Here is an 18,826-nt window from a genome sequence, read left to right on the forward strand (position 1 = left end):
TGACCTGAGGAGTACTGGCCCAGGATCCGAAAATGTGGCACCCCCCCCCCCAGTGCATATGACTTTCCTTGTCATATAATATGAGCTTTATTGCAATACAAAATGCATGTAATGTCCCAAATATAACTTAGTCATTTTTAAAGTGAGATTGTGTATTTCTAAATCAAATCCTACTACAATATTTTAAAAGTACATATTTATATCATAAACAAAAGTAATTCTCTTAAATTGTTCTATGAAACAGATGTTTTTATTGTTCTTTTTGTAAAGTAAATTTAGACCTTCTTAATATAAATTATTATGTTCTTAAATGATATTGCTTGCCTGGTAGTCTTGGACCTGTGCCCTGCAACCCCATGCCAGTACAACAACAACATTCATGTTCCCAATTAGCAAATTCAGTTGAAAGCTCTGGCCAACAAAATGAATGTAAGCAGCTGGGGACAAATATTTTGATTTACCGGCTGTGATACTACTTAAGTGCTACAGCAGGTTTGGCATAGTCTAGGCGGGCATTATTTCCACATTTACATTTTTTTGGAATGCGGATGTTCCTCTTAAGGTGATGGTGAAATGTGGAAAATCCGTAATCTGTGGCAAAGTGCAAAACTGCGGAGCTGAACGCCTCTGTTCCATTTGGAAAAGCAAGTCACTTCTTTTTCTCACAATAGTCTTGAATTCCTGAACCAGAGAAAGAGAAAATGGCATTGAAAAACAGTGATTTTAGTAAAATAATGGTTTTCCCATGTATACTTTTTTTTATGGGGATGACACAATTTAACTTTTGTTTGTTACGATTCTATATACTGCCGATCTTCTTGGATCCTCTCCCATTCACTTCAACAGCAAGCACTGCTCCACATACACTATTCGTGTATTTGCAAAAGATTCGGCCGAATACTGAACCGAATCCGAATCCCAATTTGTATATGCAAATTAGGGGTGGGAAGGGGAACATTTTTTTTACTTCCTTGTTTTGTGACAGAGTCACAGGCTTTCCCTCCCGCCCCTAATTTACATGTGCAAATTAGGGTTCGGTTTGGCCGGGCAGAAGGATTCGGCCGAATCCAAATCCTGCTAAAAAAAGGCCAAATCCTGGATGAATCCCAAACCGAATCCTGGATTTGGTGCATCCCTATGTAGAATTAACTTAAGGGAGAAAATCTCCATCCACTGTTTAAGATGGCATTTAGGCATTTAACAGGTTCCTGAGCTGAAAAATAGTAAGGAAAGTCCTACTCAAGACTAAAATTCATGGGGATCCATGGGGGGTACCAAATGTTAGAACACACCCCAAGGATTGTAATCACCCATCCGATACCCGAGGTATTAGAAATCTGGTCTAGCCAAAAAATTGCAAGCAATCAACATCTTGCAGGCGATGCAAGTAGAGCAGTAGAGCAAAAAAGTTGGCCCTTTGGTAAGTAAAGTACATACTTTAAAGGAGAAGGAAACCCCCTGGACGAAAAAATCCCTCCCCCCTCGCCTGTGTTGCCCTGTGAACTCCGTGGACAGGACCTGCGCAGAGGTGTGAGTAACAAGTTAGGGGCATTTGCCTGGGGGGACAGGTAGGCCAGGGGGGAGGAGGGAGGGAGGGGGGGGCAACACAGGGCATTTGCACAAGCAGTGCAAAGAAGGGAGGACGAGGATTGCTCGATCGCAAGTTCCCTGGGTCGGTGCAGTTTTTTGCTAACATGAGCTCTGGCCCAGGGTAACAAGTAAATTATTATAATCCTAGGGGGTGCCCTAACATTTGCCACCCTCCATGGATTGGAACTTTCCTATTCCATTTAAATAATATATAAAGTTTTAGATTGTAAGCAGGGCCCTGTTTAGCACCTGTAACAGTCAGTATGTGACTGTGATCTTGTTTGTTATATACGAATGAATGTAATCTAGTTTATTTGATATACACACCCTTGTATTGTAGAGTTTTTCACTACATAAGTAATAATGCTCTCCTAATATAAAACTGTACATACTCTGGATTATTATTCTGTAGGATAATGTTGCTGGCGAATCTGGAATTTCAGTAAAAAATGATTTCCCTGTGTCGCAGCTCTTTCCTGTAAACACATGAACAAATAAAATGTAATAAAATCAAAAATGGAAATGAACTATATAAATATATTATATCTATATTACTTGTACAAACGCATAAGCAAGTATGATGACATTACAGGTAGAGTGCTGCGGGGAACCAATTTCTAAGACCCGGACCCGAATATTTAGTCACTTTGATCCGCTACCCGACCCGCAACTGCCTTATCTGCAACCCAACCCGCCAACCACCATCAAACAGGAAGTGATGTTGCTGCAAACCGGAAGTGACATCATCAAAAGTGGGCAGGTAAAATCTAGACAATATAAAATCTATACTCACACTGGAAAAGCCTACCCTCATTCCACAGGGTACCTGCTTTTTTTTCGGGTAACCCGCGGGTACCCGACCGCTGCAGGAATTGCAGGAAATGTGCAGCAAAATTATTCAATGTCACACTTGTCAGTATGTAGCAATGCAAAGCCAAAAGAGAGTCATATGCCCATTATGATAAGTAACACAGAATATGAGATCCAAAGAAAAATGATGTAAAGGAAACTCACCTATGTTTGGATCTAAGGGAACTTTGCCCAGTAGAGAAACATTGAGATCAGTGCACATCTTCTCTGCTCCTCCAGTAGTTGGAGGAAATATCTGTGATTCATTCTGCATCAATGAAAACAGGAAATTGGTGATGGAGATTAAAAGCTGGACAGGTTACCAATAATATGTTGTGCAAAAAGGCTCAGAATACACAGGGAGCTACCTGGCTGGGAGAAATTGCTTGAAAATACCTTTGCATCCAGAACAATGAAAACCTCAGCTGGTAATAAATAACCGCTGAGTAAATGCACAGTTTCCTTCCAAGGCGATTGGTTGATTGATATTTGATTGTTGTGGGTGCAAAGGTATTTATGGGCAATATCTAATCCGGGGGTATAGCTGATCTCAAGCGGGCGACAAATCTCCCCATGGACCAAGATGCCAGCACACAAAATTGATATCAACTGGACCAGCATGTACATATTTTTCAGCGTCTTACCTCACACTTAGGACAAATAAATCCACTCATATTTTCCACTACACCTATAATGGGAAGTTTCACTTTGCGACAGAAGTTGATTTCTTTTCGGACATCCTGTAGTGACACCTCCTGTGAGCAAGCAACAAAAAACAGAACATTGTATGCGTCGTTGTTACAAAATTTAGAGTACACGGCTACAGTTCAGCCTTGCTGAAATTCTAACTGCTTGCGGGAGTGCGTTTTCTCTGTGTTCTTTCTGTCTTGATGAAATTCAGAAATTGTCATGGTAATATTTTTGTTGGGAATGAAGAGAAACCGATTATTCTGCAGAACTAAATAACTACCGGTGTGTTCTTTGCAACACAAATCCTCTCCTCTTAAATAAAAGTTTAAACATCTAACAGAAAAGCGGTGTATTTCTGAAATTACTTTATCAACAGAATTCTAGTTTAAAAAAGTTCAAAAGATGAACATCACACCTTTTTTTTCGACAAAAAGTTAATAGAACTCCCTATCATTAAATGTGTCATTTGTTAATCATGGAATCGAACAACTCATGGGTAGTGATGGGCAAATTTGCGCCGTTTCGCCGAAAAATTCGCGAATTTTGCGAAACGGCGAAAAATTCGCGAAACGACGCCGGCGCCCATTTTCGACACCGGCGCCCGTTTTTTGCGCCGGCGTCCGTTTTTTCGGAAAAAATTTTTTTGACGCCGGAGAATTTTTGCCACGAATTTTCCCGGGCGTTTCGCGAATTTATTCGCTGGCGGCGAAACGCTCAAATTCGCCGCGAATTCGCGCCTGGCAAATAAATTCGCCCATCACTACTCATGGGGGGAATTCACAAAAGAGGAGTAAAAGTGGTGGTGAATTGGTGTAAAATACTTTCTCCATATTCACAAATGGAAATCCACCTAAATTCCAACTGAACCACCACTTTTCATGTTATAGTGAAAAAAAGACAGTTTACAGACACTTTTATGAATTTGTCTTTAAAACAACATAAAAATGGCACAAAAACGACATTTTAAATGACATATTCTCCAGACATTTTAAAAATGGAGTAAAATTCAGTATGACTCGTGTCATATCAATTCTAAAATAACTTTCTCTGCTTTGTTTCACCCAATCTTCAATTCACACCTCTTGTCGGTGCCCCATTGGGGAATTATTATCCTATTAATAGGGATTAGCATTTTATAGTCAAGGCACACGTTTTTGTCTAACCCTATAGGTGTAAAATCCTCATTAACAAAACATAAAATTGTATTTTATATGTAAAAAGTTTTTAGCACAAACTTGCATTATTTTACTTGTTTTAGCCTAATGAACGAGGCAATGTTAGCAATTTAAGTGAATATATTATCTAAAGGAAAAGTAAAGCCTCCCAGACAATGTTTTTTAGTTTTAGCAGCAATTAGACACTTGACCTAAGATAATAAAATACAAATCCCTATCTTATGCAAAATAGCATTTATTGTATTTAGATCCTTATATCTTGTTACAGAAGTGAAATTATACAAACATGTAGGCAGATTTAGGAAGCCAAGGTTATCCTGAAAAAAAGAATTTTAAATTTTCCTATCTGAAAAAACTTTCTCCCCCGGAAATTACAATTTGATGGCTGACTGACAGGTTCAGTAAGAGCTTAAGACAAATTCAGAAAAAAAATGACATTAAAATGTCGTGTGAAAGACAAAATCTGAAAACTGTCAGTTTAAAAGAAAAATTCACAAAAGTGGAGATAGAGGTTTGTGAATTTGGTGGGAAATTTTTACTCCACATCTATTTTGTCTCTGTATTTGTGAATTTCCCCAAAAGTATTAATAATCCAGTATGCTTGATCAGAATAGAAGAGAACGTCTCTAAAAGCATTCCACTGCCATTAATTGATGCTTAAAAAAAAAAAAAAAGACCTAATGAGAATGTCATTCTAACCAACATTTCAATATACATTCATTACATATTTTCAGTGTTTGTACATTTATTTGCCTTTTCTCTACTCTTTACTGGTTCAGATTTTTTTCAAACAGAGGTTTATTTACTGAAAAAAAAATTTCTGGACAAAATTTGCATCAATACTCAAAGGTACATTTATCAAAGATCAAATTTCAAATTCATGTGAGTTTTAAAAACTCCCATAAATTTAACCAATCGAAATTTATTTAAAAAATCTATTGTTTTTAAACTCGGATGTACGTAATCGTCCCGAAAACTCGAATCGAATTCAAATCGAATTTTAAAAACTCAATTTTAGTTTCTTCTCTCAAAAAAACTTGAATGTCAGGAAGGCTGCAAACAACTCAAAATTGATCCCTGGACGTCTCCCATTGACTTTAATAGCAATTCGGCAGGTTTTAGGTTGCGAATAGTCAAATTAGAGTTTTTAAAGGGCCAGAGTATGATAAATCTCGAAAATCGAATTAAGATTTTTTTTAAAAACTCGAATCAAATTTGATTAACTCCCTGGTCAAATTTGACAGTTTTGACCATAAAAAAACTTGAAAATTTTAATTCAACCCTAAGGGGCAGATTTATCAAGGGTCAAATTTCGAAGTTGAAAATACTTCGAAATTCGACCATCGAATTTAAATACTTCGAATTCGAATATCGAATTTGATGTTTTTTCAGCGAATTTGGCAATCGATCGATAAAGACTTTGAAAAAGTTTGTAGAAGGTCCCCATAGGCTAAACAGCAATTCGACAGGTTTAATTTGGCTATTAGTATTAGTATTGAAGTCAAAGTTTTTTTTTAAAGAGACAGTACTTCGATTATTGAATGATCGAATATTCAAACTATTTTTACTTCGAATCAAATTCGAAATAAATTCAAATTTGTAGTATCCTATTCGATGGTCGAATTATCCAAAAAATTACTTTGAATTTCGAATTCACTTCGACCCTTGATAAATCTGCCCCTTAATGTGTATTTTCGCAGCAGCATTGTGTATATATGTGAAACCAGATTTATGCCATTGTGAGCGAAATGAAAACAAAAAAATTGCCAGTGTAAGCACTCTGTATTTACACCGGTGCATTTTCCCCAAATATATGGGAAAATACAATAGCAAATTAACGACATAAAGTGATAAGGCAGATAATGAGATGCTAAAGTGTCTGCTGTTTATTTCTAATGGTGATTTGTTAGCATAGGCCTGTTGAAATTACTTTTGAAAAATAAAAAACACACAATTGCAGATGTTGTGACTATTTCATGTTTGGAGAAAGTTGTCAAATTTTGCACTTTAGCAAATACGCCCCATTGTTTGTAAAGTCAGCTCTTCTCCACGAATCACAGGTCTGTTGATCAGAATGCTTCTATTGTTGTTTTAAAAGTCTCGAGAGCAGAAAGGGAAAAACGGGCCCTGCTTTCAATTGCAGTTACAGCTACAGATAATGTTGAAACCATTGATCATTTGTAATAATGTATAATCAAAGGGGGTCCTCTCCTCTACATGTATCTGCTCTGGAGATTTTGTTCATCCTGGAGAAGTAATTTTAACAAAGAAGAAGAACAAGCTGTGCACACAGGTAAATTAGTTCATTTGCTTTTCTAGACAGCAATGGATGTGCCGTATCAAAAAGCAGTGAATACAAATAAAGATAGAGGAAAAAGACTTACTTGAGGAGTTGTAACGATTACTGCACCATCAATTCCTGCCGCACTGAGATACTGTACCACAGAGAGGTGCTCGTCTGATGTACCAGGAGGGGTGTCTACTATCAAATAATCCACTTCACCCCAGTCTACATCTCGCAAAAACTGTTTGATCATTCCTATAAGAAATGCACTGGTTTATTTCAAAGTTTAAATAGACTGGCATAAGTGTAGTGACCCACAGAGCTGATTCTCAGTCCGCATATAAATACAGGCTGGGAATCAGCCAATCATTGGCACTTTGTCAGCCTGGATACAGACATATGTAGTGGATTTGGTGTGAATTCATAGGGATGCACCGAATCCAAGATTCAGTTCGGAATTCGGCCTTTTCAGCAGGATTCAGATTCGAGCGAATACTTCTGCCCGGCAGACCACGAATTTGCATATGCAAATTCGGGACGGGGAATCACATGACTTTTTTCACAAAACAAGGAAGTAAAAAATGTTTTCCCCTTCCCACCCTTAATTTGCATATGCAAATTAGGATTTGGTTCTGTATTCAGACGAATCTTTCACGAAGGATTTGGGGGTTCTGCCGAATCCAAAATAGTGTATTCAGTGCATCCCTAATTCATAATCATGGGTCTCCATCCTGGATGATGCAGCTCCTGTGAGTGGACCAATGAGTGGATCAGCGGATTCTATGCATAAACACAGCCCAGTGTGGCACTACCCGAAGAGGCCTATTTATTAAAGTCCGAATCTATCTCATTATTTTCTGAAAAATACTCCAACTAAATCCACACAGGTTTTTTGCGCCTAATTTATCAACGTTTGAAATATTTTATTTGGTTTTCACAATAAACCATAAAAATCAATATGATAACAAATAGTATGCAGAATAAGAAGATTAATACAATGACATATTAAACAGAATGTATAATTTACAATGAAGTAATATGTAAAATGAAATAGAAACTAACAAGAACTATCACTAACTAAGCCAGTGGACGCATAGACATTCTTAAAAGAAAAAGAAGAAAGAAAAAGCCCATTGTCTTGGGAATGTCAGATAACCCCCCCATGAACATTTTACAATTGAAGAAACTGAGATATTTGACTTCTAGTATTGGAGTTACAGAACTCAAAGTAAGGAGACCATATAAGTCTAAATGATTCTTTGGAATTATTTCCTTTAGTTTTTACTAATAAAGCCTCCTGCCAACTAAGCTGGTTCATATAAGCCATTGTGTCTGTAATTGAGGGAGAGTGGGGGAAAAAAAACATGAAAAAATAGTGAAACCAAAGCACGAATTTTTCGGATTTTCCACCCAAAAACAAATTTTTCCAGATTTTTCCGCGAAAACCACAAAATCTTCGTGTTATTACACGGTACCAAGTGCAGATCAAGATATCTTCCAGGACTTCTCCCATTGACTTATACAGTATGCAACATCAGCAGTTCTGAGATGTCGGATTTTCGGATTCTGACTTTTTCCATCCTCGGGGTATAATAAATCCAGAAAAATGTGTGTTTTTTTCCCCACTAAAAATTTGGATTTAATAGTAAAAAAAAAAAAAAAAGTTTTTCGGGTTTTTGCCATTTGGAGTTTAATAAATAACCCCCTAAAAGTATAGGAATGTAATACACAGAAGGTTAAATGAGTCACTTTTTAATCATTCAGCATGATAGTTTCCAGTCTGGTGACTGTCCGATCTCTGATAAGGGTTGCCACCCTAATCTAGACCTGCAGCCTGGCCTGTAAAAATGATGGTTGATCCCAATAGGGAAAAAATAGGGGATCAAATAGGGAAAAAGATAAATATATAGGAAGCCCGGTATTTTTTTTCCAGAAAAGGTGGCAACCCTATCACTGATCAGGTCTGATATGAATTAAAACCATAGTCTGGCAGTGCTGAAAAGTCTGCTATAGAGACAATTAGAACTGGTAATGACAATTATTACTAATGATCAGGACTGTAAATACAATTTGCTCTTGCACACATTTTATTAATGCCACAGAACACAGAATTGCATTACTTAATTGTAATTACTCTTTCTGTAGTGCAGATGTGGTTATAAATCAGCATCAATAATGGGGGGGCTGATGGACCAGTGGGATAAAAGGTAGAAATAACGGTCTGACAAAATATGTTGTAAAAGAATTTAAGATAAGAGGAAACAGATAGTTTGTTCATTTATTAAGGAAGTACATTTATATGATAGAGTATTTTCAAAGTATTTAGTATTCATTTTTGTTCAATTCTCATGTGTTTCTTTTACATGGAATTTCAACTGCTGAAGGGGGTATAAGAGGACAGGGTTTGAAAGAAAATGCAAAAAATAAGCAAAACATTTTAATAGTGAACCCTTGCTGTCTATGCGTGTTAGATTGACAACCAGCATACAGCTTTTTCAGTTGCAGGCTCGAAATAAACAGAAAAGGAAAGCTAACAAAAAGCATACAAAGTACATAATGAAGACCAATCGAGAAGTTCCTTAAAGGACAAGGAAATTTAAACTAAAGAGTTAGTTTAGAAATGTTGTACAATATGTTTTGTGCTTCTGTACCAGCCCAAGCCAACCAAATCCCTTTAGCAGTAAAGATCTGTGTCTCCAAAGATGCCCCAGTAGCTCCCCATCTTCTTTTCTGCTGATTCACTGCACATGCTCTGTGCTGCTGTTACTTACTGAGCTTAGGGACCCTCTCACATTATACAGTACACATAGAATATTAGGGGCAGATTTATCAAAGGGTCGAATTTCGAAGTGGAAAATACTTTGAAATTCGACCATCGAATAGAATCCTCCGACATTCGAAGTCGGAGGATTTTATTCATCATTGAAGAGACAGTACTGCGATTATCAAATGGTCGAATAGTAGAACAATTTTTACTTCAAATCGAATTCGAAGTAAATTCGAAGTCGTAGTATCCTATTCGAAGGTCGAAGTATTCAAAAAATTACTTCGAAATTCTAACTTTTTGTACTTCGAAAATTCACTCGAACCTTAGTAAATCTGCCCTTAAATGTCACAGTATAAGGCTGATTAGTAATTATTTTAGATAATTACTACATGGCAGCACAGAAACCAGTGCAATTAGTATCAGAATTTAATAATCAGCCCTGTAGCATCAGCTTACATTACAGACCAGCCTCATTTTCTGCTTGTAAATTTGCAACGACCCCTAAGCTTAGCTTCTCAACAGCTGCTCAGAGCCCACTGAGCATGTGAGTGTCACAGACACTTTCCAAGATGGTGACCCCCTGTGACAATTCGAAGTCCTGGATCACTGCTGCTATTGACCAGCTGAAACTTTAGGCTGATGCAATAAGTTCAGTATATAAAACATGCTATTTTTAGTCCTATTCATGTTTAGGGTTTAGTTCTCCTTTAAACAGGTAAGTCTCTTATCCCTGGGTTCTCCAAAGGATGTTGTGGTATGAATTAGATAAAATAAACATGAATTCAGTGTTACAGTGAGCAGCAAATACACAGAATAATGAAAAGGGGAATGTGATTATGCTGGAAAAGGCCAAGAGCTTAAAGAAACAATGCAAATTCATAAACACAGAAAAAAATACAAACCATTTTTTTTAGGACCTCTCCATATAACAGCATCATCAGGACTGCTAAGCAAGAATCCAACAGACATTACAGCCAGGTTGTCTTCTACATACTGAAACAAACAAAGTACAAGGACAATTTCCTACACATTTTTATTTGAGATATATTATTGTTTGCTATTGGCCCATTGGTGAATATGAAATCCAATTTACAGCAGTTAACCGACAAGAGGATTCACATGGCAGTTTTGAAATCTCTGGCACTGCTATTTAATCGTTTCAAAATAAACTATTTAACTTTTTTGCGATATACTAGGGCAGATTCAGTGTTGCTTTTATGTCATTGATACTTACCACCGGTGACCATCCTGAGCCACTCTGGTGAACCTATAAAAAGACAAATAAAGGAACAGTTTATTAAAAACCAATTAACACAATAACCAGTCACATAATTTACTTTTCTGAGTAATATAATTCTTACCTTGCTTTTAGTTGACCTACAGCAGTGCTAAGCTATGGAGGAACAAATATTGCAGCACTGTTGTAGAGCCATCCATGACAGGGTCTTTTATTATACAACTGCACCCTATTACTTGCATATTTCTTAAAGGAATTTTTCAGTGTAAAAATAAAAACTAAGTAAATAGATAGGCTGTGCAAAATAAAAAATGTTCCTAATAGTTAGTTAGACAAAAATGTAATGTATAAAGGCTGGAGTGACTGGATGTCTAACATAATAGCCAGAACACTACTTCCTGCTTTTCAGCTCTCTTGGTTTACATTGACTGGCTACCAGGCAGTAACCAATCAGAGATCTTGAGGGGGGGCCACATGGGTCATATCTGTTGCTTTTGAATCTGAGCTGAATGCTGAGGATCAATTAAAAACTCACTGAACAGTTATGTCCCATGTGGCTCCCCTTCAAGTCGCTGACTAGCTCAGAGTTAGAGAGCTGAAAAGCAGGAAGTAGTGTTCTGGCTATTTGTTACACATCCAGTCACTCCAGTCTTTATACATTACATTTTTGGCTAAATAACTAAATTAGATTTTTTTTATTTTGCACAGCCCATCTATTTACACAGTTTTTATTTTAACTGTTCCTTTAAAACTATGTAATATAATGTATTTATGGATACATAAAACAACTAATGTATCAACCATTTACCAGTAGTCCCAAGAACATCTCACTTTATTTGACCAAAATATTGCAATGTAGGTTACTAGTGTCAATGTTTTGGTTCATGATTAAGTGGCAAGTGTCTAGGCCCTACAGTCTTGGCCAGTGATCCCCAACCAGTGGCTCGTGAGCAACATTTTTCTCACCATTCCCTTGGATGTTGTTCCCAGTGGTCTCAAAGCAATGCTTTTTTTTGAATCCCTGGCATGGAGGCAAGTTTCAGTTGTATAAAAAACAGGTGTACTGCCAAACAGAGCCTCCTCTGGGCTACCAGTCTATATCAACTCTTTGTACATTTGAATGTGGCTCAGAGGTAATAAAGGTTGGGGACCCCTGGTCTTGGCTGTGTGACATGGGTCAGTAGGCCAATAAGGGAAATAGTATCAAACATGTCTAAGAGCAAGCCGTGTCTCATGCCAAACATAAAGTTTGTGTACACCTCTGCTGGATCAAACAATGCTTCAGTGTAGAGGTTACATCATGATCTTCCAAGCAAACACTGAATCATGTAATAAGCAGAGAGAAAAGGAACAATGCAAACATGCTTTCAAGCAAATAAACATGATTTGAGTCAGATCTAACCAGAATTACTTTAGCACTATTCAGGTTTAAAATCACAGTCCTAGTAAGAATCTCTAGCATCTCTGGCCAAAGAAATATACAACATTCTGAAAGGCATCATTTTACCTGTTCTCCTTCCAAGCCCATCATTCTTGGAATCGATGGTCCACAGATGTCCACATCAAGCAAAGCTACCTGCATGAAATTAAAATTATTACATGCCATTTAACCACAAAGTTATTTACTCACTCACTATGAAGGGTAGGGTTTTTTTTTAATAAGGGGTTTACTTCACCTTTAAGTCTATAGATATATACCCTGCATAACTGCTAGTTGATCCAAAGGAAGACAAATAAAACCTTATAAGCCTCTCCAATTTTCCTTCAGAGGGGGGAGAATTCCTTCCCGATTCCAAGATGGCAATCAGACCAGTGCCTGGATAAACTTATACTATGAGCTATAACAGATAGCAGATAACTGTGTAGAATACAATAAGTTTATTTCTTAGGCCAGTGGAACACAAAGCAAACTTTTCATGTCAGCCCATCTGCACTACATTGGTGTGGATGGGCTGATGTCAGTGCAGATCTGTATTAGTGCCACTGCATACAAACTAAACCTTTTCTGTTTCTGCTGTGAAAATGTGTGCCTTTTGCCTTATTCAGAGTGAATGGCTGTGTGTGCCCTGTCCAGAGAGATAGATAGGGGTCAAATGTAATTTGTGGCTCTTAAGAATACAAACTTCTCTCATATAAAATAGTAAACTTTTTACCAATAAATTGTTTGTGTACGGGCTAGAGGCTCAGATACAAACTTTTAATAATATATAATATAGATATAATATATATATTCACTCTTTGATGTTACGGGTCATTTTATTCAGAACCATTAGTGATTATATATATGAGAAAATGGAGTGGCACAGGCCAGATGAATCCCTGTTACAATACTGTTAAGCCCTCTGAGCTCAAGGGCTCATGTGACACAACCATTTTAATGTGATCTGTCTCATAATCATGGCATGTCTCCCAGTTCTTATCCGAAATGTTTGAGAGAACAGTTATCAACTTTTACATTGAAATTATTGCCGTACTTTTGCCTCAAGTAGGAAGTGGTCAGTGCCAATCGCATCCACCTCCCCAACAAGTACCCAATTGTAGGGATATATATATATATATATATATATATATATATATATATATATATATATACACACACACACACACACACCCCTATTGGACCTGTTATTCAGAATGCTTGGCACTTCAGGTTTTCAGGATAATGGATATTTCTGTAAAATTCTCTTACTAGCAAATCATTTAAATGTTAAATAAAACCAATAGTCTGGTTCACGGCAAGATTCCCCCTGTGTGTTTGTTCCAATAAAACCGACATTTCCACATAAACGCTTGTGTCCTCACATGGTCTCCTGGATCAGAGCCTAGTACGCGGGAGTATTGCTCTATCTGTATTAATTATATCTTAGTTTGGGTCAAGTACAAGAAAGTTCTTTATTATTACAGAGAAAAAAAAAATCTCGATTATTTGTATAAAATGTAGTCTATGGGAGATGGCCTTGCCGTAATTCGGCAAGGCCATTCCTGAATGTGGGTTTGTTTTGGAATCAAAAGGTGGAGTTCCTTCCTGCAGCTGAATTGCCAGTCATTTTAGGATGTTAATCGATGCTGTGCCAAATGCATTGAAACATAATCTCTCGTTAGGATTTCCTTGATTTTTCATTAACGTGTGCTTAAAATTTTGTTTTCTTAGTATTTTGTAACTGAATAGTTTATACATTATATTGAAAAGCAATAACTTTAGACTTATGGTGGACATAGGGTTCCTTTAAGTTTTATTTAATCTTCACTGTTTAATGTTGCATTTGGGGTAGCAGTATTTTGTTGGCACACACCTTGTCCTGATGGGGTTTTTTGGTAGGTTTTTTTTTCACCTACACATGATTTATAGTGGCATAGTTTTTAAATGGTAAATATAGAGGCAGCTGTTGTTTTACCCTGTTATTTATTTGGTCTTATATAAATGGAAAACTTACCTCTTTGCCCTCATCTTGTGCCAAACCATGTGCCAGGTGGGCACTAAATGTACTCTTGCCCACACCACCCTTTCCAGAGAGAACCAAAATCTTGTGTTTAACCAATGACATCTTTTCTTTTATTTCTTCTATAGCTGTTAAAGAAAAACAGTGTTCAGCCAGAGGAATATGGTAACATAGAAGTGCCTATGACTAAGAGCCCCAAAAAGGCACGAAACACGGAAGACTTTTCTTGTAATATGTAAGGGTGCTGTAACGTTTTAATTAATTTATTACACAGTAGAAGTCAACTGTGGTCCAGCTTGTGCCAGCCTAATTTTGCATAGTTTAATAGTATCGTTGTCAGAATAAATGTACTGACACATCCAGCGGGAATCTGCTCATTATCAAGACACCCATGTATTCACAGGCTATAGATAACCCTGTAACCGCTATGTAGTGTGAATTCTTCATATGCTTAAGAATGCCTAATTATACATGCAGAATCTCTCACGTGGCAGAAAACGTTGCAGTGCTTTTGAAACTAAATACAATTATAATAAAGTAATAGTTATGCTGTGATTATATCATAAATGTAAGATAGTGACATAGATATTATTTGGACATGTCCCTTATAATTTGGGAGTTTGTTACCTGGGTCTGGAGCTGATGTTGCTGCTGATGCGCATATTGATTGATTTGGGCATCCCTGGCACGCAGAACTCTTGCCAGCCTCAGTGCTGCCTGTACCTGGGCAATCTGTATTGAAAACACTACTTATTAACATCATTTTAGAAAAAAAAAATCTAATAAAAACACACAGCTTCAAAACCAAGTGAAAGCATTATTTTTATTTTTTATTTTACATACGCTGGGGTGCATTTTCTGGTATATCAGCCATGCCTGCGAAAACCACTTCCTACTTCCGATATGATCTTAGCAACCATGCATTCTGCGTACCAAGCCTCGTTTTGATGATTGTAACGGGTTGTGAAATACGTGGTCATGGTTGAAGTTTGATTGGTTGTATGATAGCGGAAGAAGCCGAAAGAGGCGGGGCATATGGAGTTTCATATATGGGCTGAAAAAGTTGCGCGGTTACAGTTGTGTCTGAAACAAGAGGGTGGAGGGTTTGGAGAGAATGGTTGAAAGCAGAGCGGAGTGTGACGGAGAAGGGCAGAGGGTGGATTCTGATGAAAAAGGGAGGAGAATAAAAGAGCAGGGATAAGATTTAGAATGGAGACATGCAATGTGTTTAACAAGTCAGCACATGGTGTTCCAAAATGTTCCCCATCACTGATACAAGGTGCATAAAGCCTTGCATTGAGCATTGTAATCTCTGAGGCCTTATTCCAGCTGTATATTAAAAAACACAGCACTTATGTATTTACTCTGTAGCCTTTCATGTGGCTAAATTAGAAGACAGACTATGGGCACACAGGTTGTTGTATCTGGATCTTGCCATTCTGTGTATTTTATTAGGCTGACAGAAACAGATGTGCTCAGTGCCCGGATCCTTTGATTTGAATCCAATCAGCCTGTGCGCACACATACATAGAGGAGCGGAGGTCAGCCCGGAGATGCCTGCTTTTGCGTATTTGGATTGACTTCAGCTCCACTTAGGGTTGCTACTTGGTATTTTACTGGCCTGGGCAGTAAAAATAATGGTTGATCCCAATTTTATTAATAGTGGAAAAAGATAAATATATAGGAAGGCCAGGATTTTTTTTCGGGAAAAGATGGCAACCCTAGCTCCACTGTGTGTGGGCGCACATGCATATCAGATTCAAACCAGTGGCAGTGAGCAGATCTGATTCTAAAAACCTACAAAATATGCAGACTGACAACAGCCGCAACCTTCAGTCTGTGTGCCCATAGCCTTAGTTTCTTAGCTGGCTATGAGAGCATATGGTCTGGACTATGGATCATGACAATGCCACCCGGGGGCCATGCAATTGTTCCAGAGCCCCCTCAGCCATCAAGACTAACTCCAGTGCACCTTATTGCTCCAGAGAAGCCTTAAGGCAGTAGCTTTCCCTTTCTTTAAGGAGGCTTATTCCTAATCCCTACTCCCTAGAGATCAAGACATAGCAGTCTTTCTCCAAAAGCTATGGGTTCAATTAATTATCACCAGTCCCTCTACTGCCGATCCTCATCTTTATAAAATCATACACTTTACGAAAGCTCTTCCTCGCTCCACCTCCTCTCTATTTTTGTAGCCTGCTCATCTCCTTCTGGGCACAGACTTCCAGCACTATTCTTATCAGTCAAGCAGGTCTGCGCTGAGATTTAAAATAGGCCCTGCATTTAAAATACACAGAGGCCCAAAAAGTACCACACAGGCCCAATAAATAGTGACATCTTATAGCAGCCCCTTCTGGCATTTGCAAAAATCTATACAGGCATTTTCCTGATTAGGCATAGTACCATAGCAGACAATGCGGAACAGGGTACCAGTCCACTAGTAATTACCAGTAAAACAGCTCTTTTTGGATAGTACTTTGCATGTTCATTCTGCAAAGCAAAATTTCAGAGTGCTTCAGCTGGACCCCTGTGTGCATTCTCTGAATGTACTTCTGTCCATAGCTTACCTATGATGCTGTCCCTCACAGCTCCATGGGATATTGAACTCCTCCCCACTATGGCAGGGTCCCAAAATCCTGTAAAGGGTTCTGCAATATTTAGCCACACCACCACAAGTTTTCCATCATTCTCCTTCCACCCTCCCCAAGAGACTGCTTTTGTCTCTGCTGGCATCTCCTGTCTCAGAAGCAATGCTGAATATGAAAGCCCAAACATACAGCATATGCTGCATACATGCTGTATTGTAAATACTGTAACAGTTTTACCATCTCAGAGAGAGAGGGAAGAACAAGAGGAGGAAAGGGTTAGCCTGTGACTTTTTTCACCTTCGACCAACAGAAGGCGCCATCCCATATGCGAAGCTTAATTCCAGACCACATCAGAGGGTAATCCTCCTGAACCTGAAGAATGACCAGTTGGACCTGGAAGAAAGCAGATTGTCAAGAGGCCAAGGACTCCCTCAGATGGTGGCTTCTCCCCCAAAGGTCTCTGAAGAAAATATCTTTTCAAGCAACCTTTAGATTTTAAATCATCACACATGGTAGTGTCAGAGGGAGGGGCTGAGTTGTGGTAAAATAACTGTACATGAATTCTGGGCTCAGTGGAGAAAACATTATGAAAACCTACCCCTGGGATCTCTGTGTAAAATCTTCCATGGCGCCTGGGACTTGGTGATCTACACCCTGCACAGTTCCCTCTGAAGTGGTCTGCAATGAAGTTACACATATCATATGGGATGCCTTAGAACTTAAGAGAAAAGCCCTTTTCAAACAACCTATAGATTTTTTATCACCACACATGGTAGTGTCTGAGAGAGGGGCTGAGTTGTGGTACACTCACTGTACAGGGTTCTGGGCTCAGGGGAGAAAACATTGTGAAACCTACCCCTGGCCCCTCTGCTTAAAATCTTCAGTGGCATCTGGGACTGGATTATCTATACACTGTACAGTGCCCTGTGCTGCAGTATGTTGATTGGTAAAGAGCATTCCATCTTAACCCAGAAGCTTTGTAGGGTTAGTGTGCCGAAATTCAGTCCCTGTCTTTTCTTGCCTCTCCAGCTACCCACCGGCCCACACACATCAACTTCTGAATAGTGTAACTGGTTACATACGTAAATCAAGGAGGCATGAAAACAGCCAGACAGCTCTTAATGAAGAAAAACAGATTCAAAGTTGGGCAGGAGACAATCTACCAGTCAACACTACAGTTGGTATATTCCAAAGGTGAACACTTGACTGGCACGGGTCTTTCAGTCTTCTTACTCTAAAGGACCTTGTGGCATCAGGATACACCCCAAAACTCCACAGATTTGTGACAAGAAGCAAAGAGTTAGTTCAGGTCTATGTTAAATTTAGAAGGCTGCTACCACATTCACACTTTGATCAGATTCTACAGAGTTTGAGGCCTTAGCTGACACTAGTTTTAAGACGATGATGCTATAGGTTGTGGTATCCTAGGCACCAATTTATTTTGCCATTATCATAGTTAATTAATTAGGGGGGAAATCTGAATTTTTCTACTTATTAAATCCTTCTTTGTTCTTTGCCTACATTGAGGGACACATGCGTTCCTTCACTGTAATGAAATGTCAGATTGAATGCAAATTCTTTTACTATACTGTGTAGAATTTTAAATACTTGAACAGCAAAATACTTTTTTCTTCTGTGCCCCTTTCATATCAGTACATATGGGCAGTATTGCCTCTAGCAGACCATGAGATAGGGCCTATAGGATAGGGGCCAATCAATTATCCATGACTTATAACATTCTCCTTAGCACAGTTATTTTTGTCCAACTAGCCAGAAGGTAGGATCTCCCTCCCCACTTCTATCTGTTTGTGGCTGCTAGTGTGTGTCTGTATTTTTACATGTTTTTGGATGCATGTCTTCCACAGCTTGGGTTTTATGTTTTGGCATCCATTGGGAAATTCCTGTTGTAGACAGGGCATTGCAATTTATTTGCCCTTTTGATTGTTAAGGATCTAGGGGTCTTTGTAGATAAAACGTTGTCTAATTCTGGGCAGTGTCATTCTGCGGCTACTAAAGCAAATAATGTTCTGTCTTGCATAAAAAAGGGCATTAACTCAAGGGATGAAAACATAATTATGTATGCAGTGCAGTTTTGGACTCCGGTCCTTAAGAGGGATATAAATGAGCTGGAGAGAGTGCAGAGACTAAGTGCAACTAAATTGGTTAGAGGGACAGAAGACTTAAATTATGAGGGTAGACTGTCAAGGTT

General features: G+C 38.4%; 1 protein-coding gene across 1 annotated transcript; it reads right to left on the reverse strand.

Annotated features, from left to right (window-relative positions):
- Nucleotides 1-228: 228 nt before the first annotated feature.
- nubp1.S (nucleotide binding protein 1 S homeolog) lies at nt 229-14,931 on the reverse strand. Its single transcript, NM_001095446.1, has 11 exons — nt 14,876-14,931; nt 14,660-14,764; nt 14,027-14,160; nt 12,100-12,168; nt 10,590-10,622; nt 10,258-10,348; nt 6,689-6,843; nt 3,084-3,194; nt 2,605-2,707; nt 1,983-2,066; nt 229-681 (listed from the first exon to the last, which is right to left on the reverse strand). Exons 1-11 carry the CDS (start codon nt 14,904-14,906, stop codon nt 650-652), a joined length of 948 nt encoding a protein of 315 aa, NP_001088915.1. The 5' UTR covers nt 14,907-14,931; the 3' UTR covers nt 229-649.
- Nucleotides 14,932-18,826: the final 3,895 nt, after the last annotated feature.

The sequence above is a fragment of the Xenopus laevis genome, chromosome 9_10S (assembly GCF_017654675.1).
Source record: "Xenopus laevis strain J_2021 chromosome 9_10S, Xenopus_laevis_v10.1, whole genome shotgun sequence".
NCBI classification, from domain to species: Eukaryota; Metazoa; Chordata; class Amphibia; order Anura; family Pipidae; genus Xenopus; species Xenopus laevis.

Coding starts and splice junctions, on each gene's coding strand:
- nubp1.S (NM_001095446.1), bottom strand. CDS start 14,906: ATGGCTGATATACCAGAAAATGCACCCCAGC. Junction 12,169..14,026: donor CACAAGATGAGGGCAAAGAG/GTAAGTTTTCCA, acceptor AATTTCATGCAG/GTAGCTTTGCTTGATGTGGA. Junction 2,708..3,083: donor TTATTTGTCCTAAGTGTGAG/GTAAGACGCTGA, acceptor TCATTGATGCAG/AATGAATCACAGATATTTCC.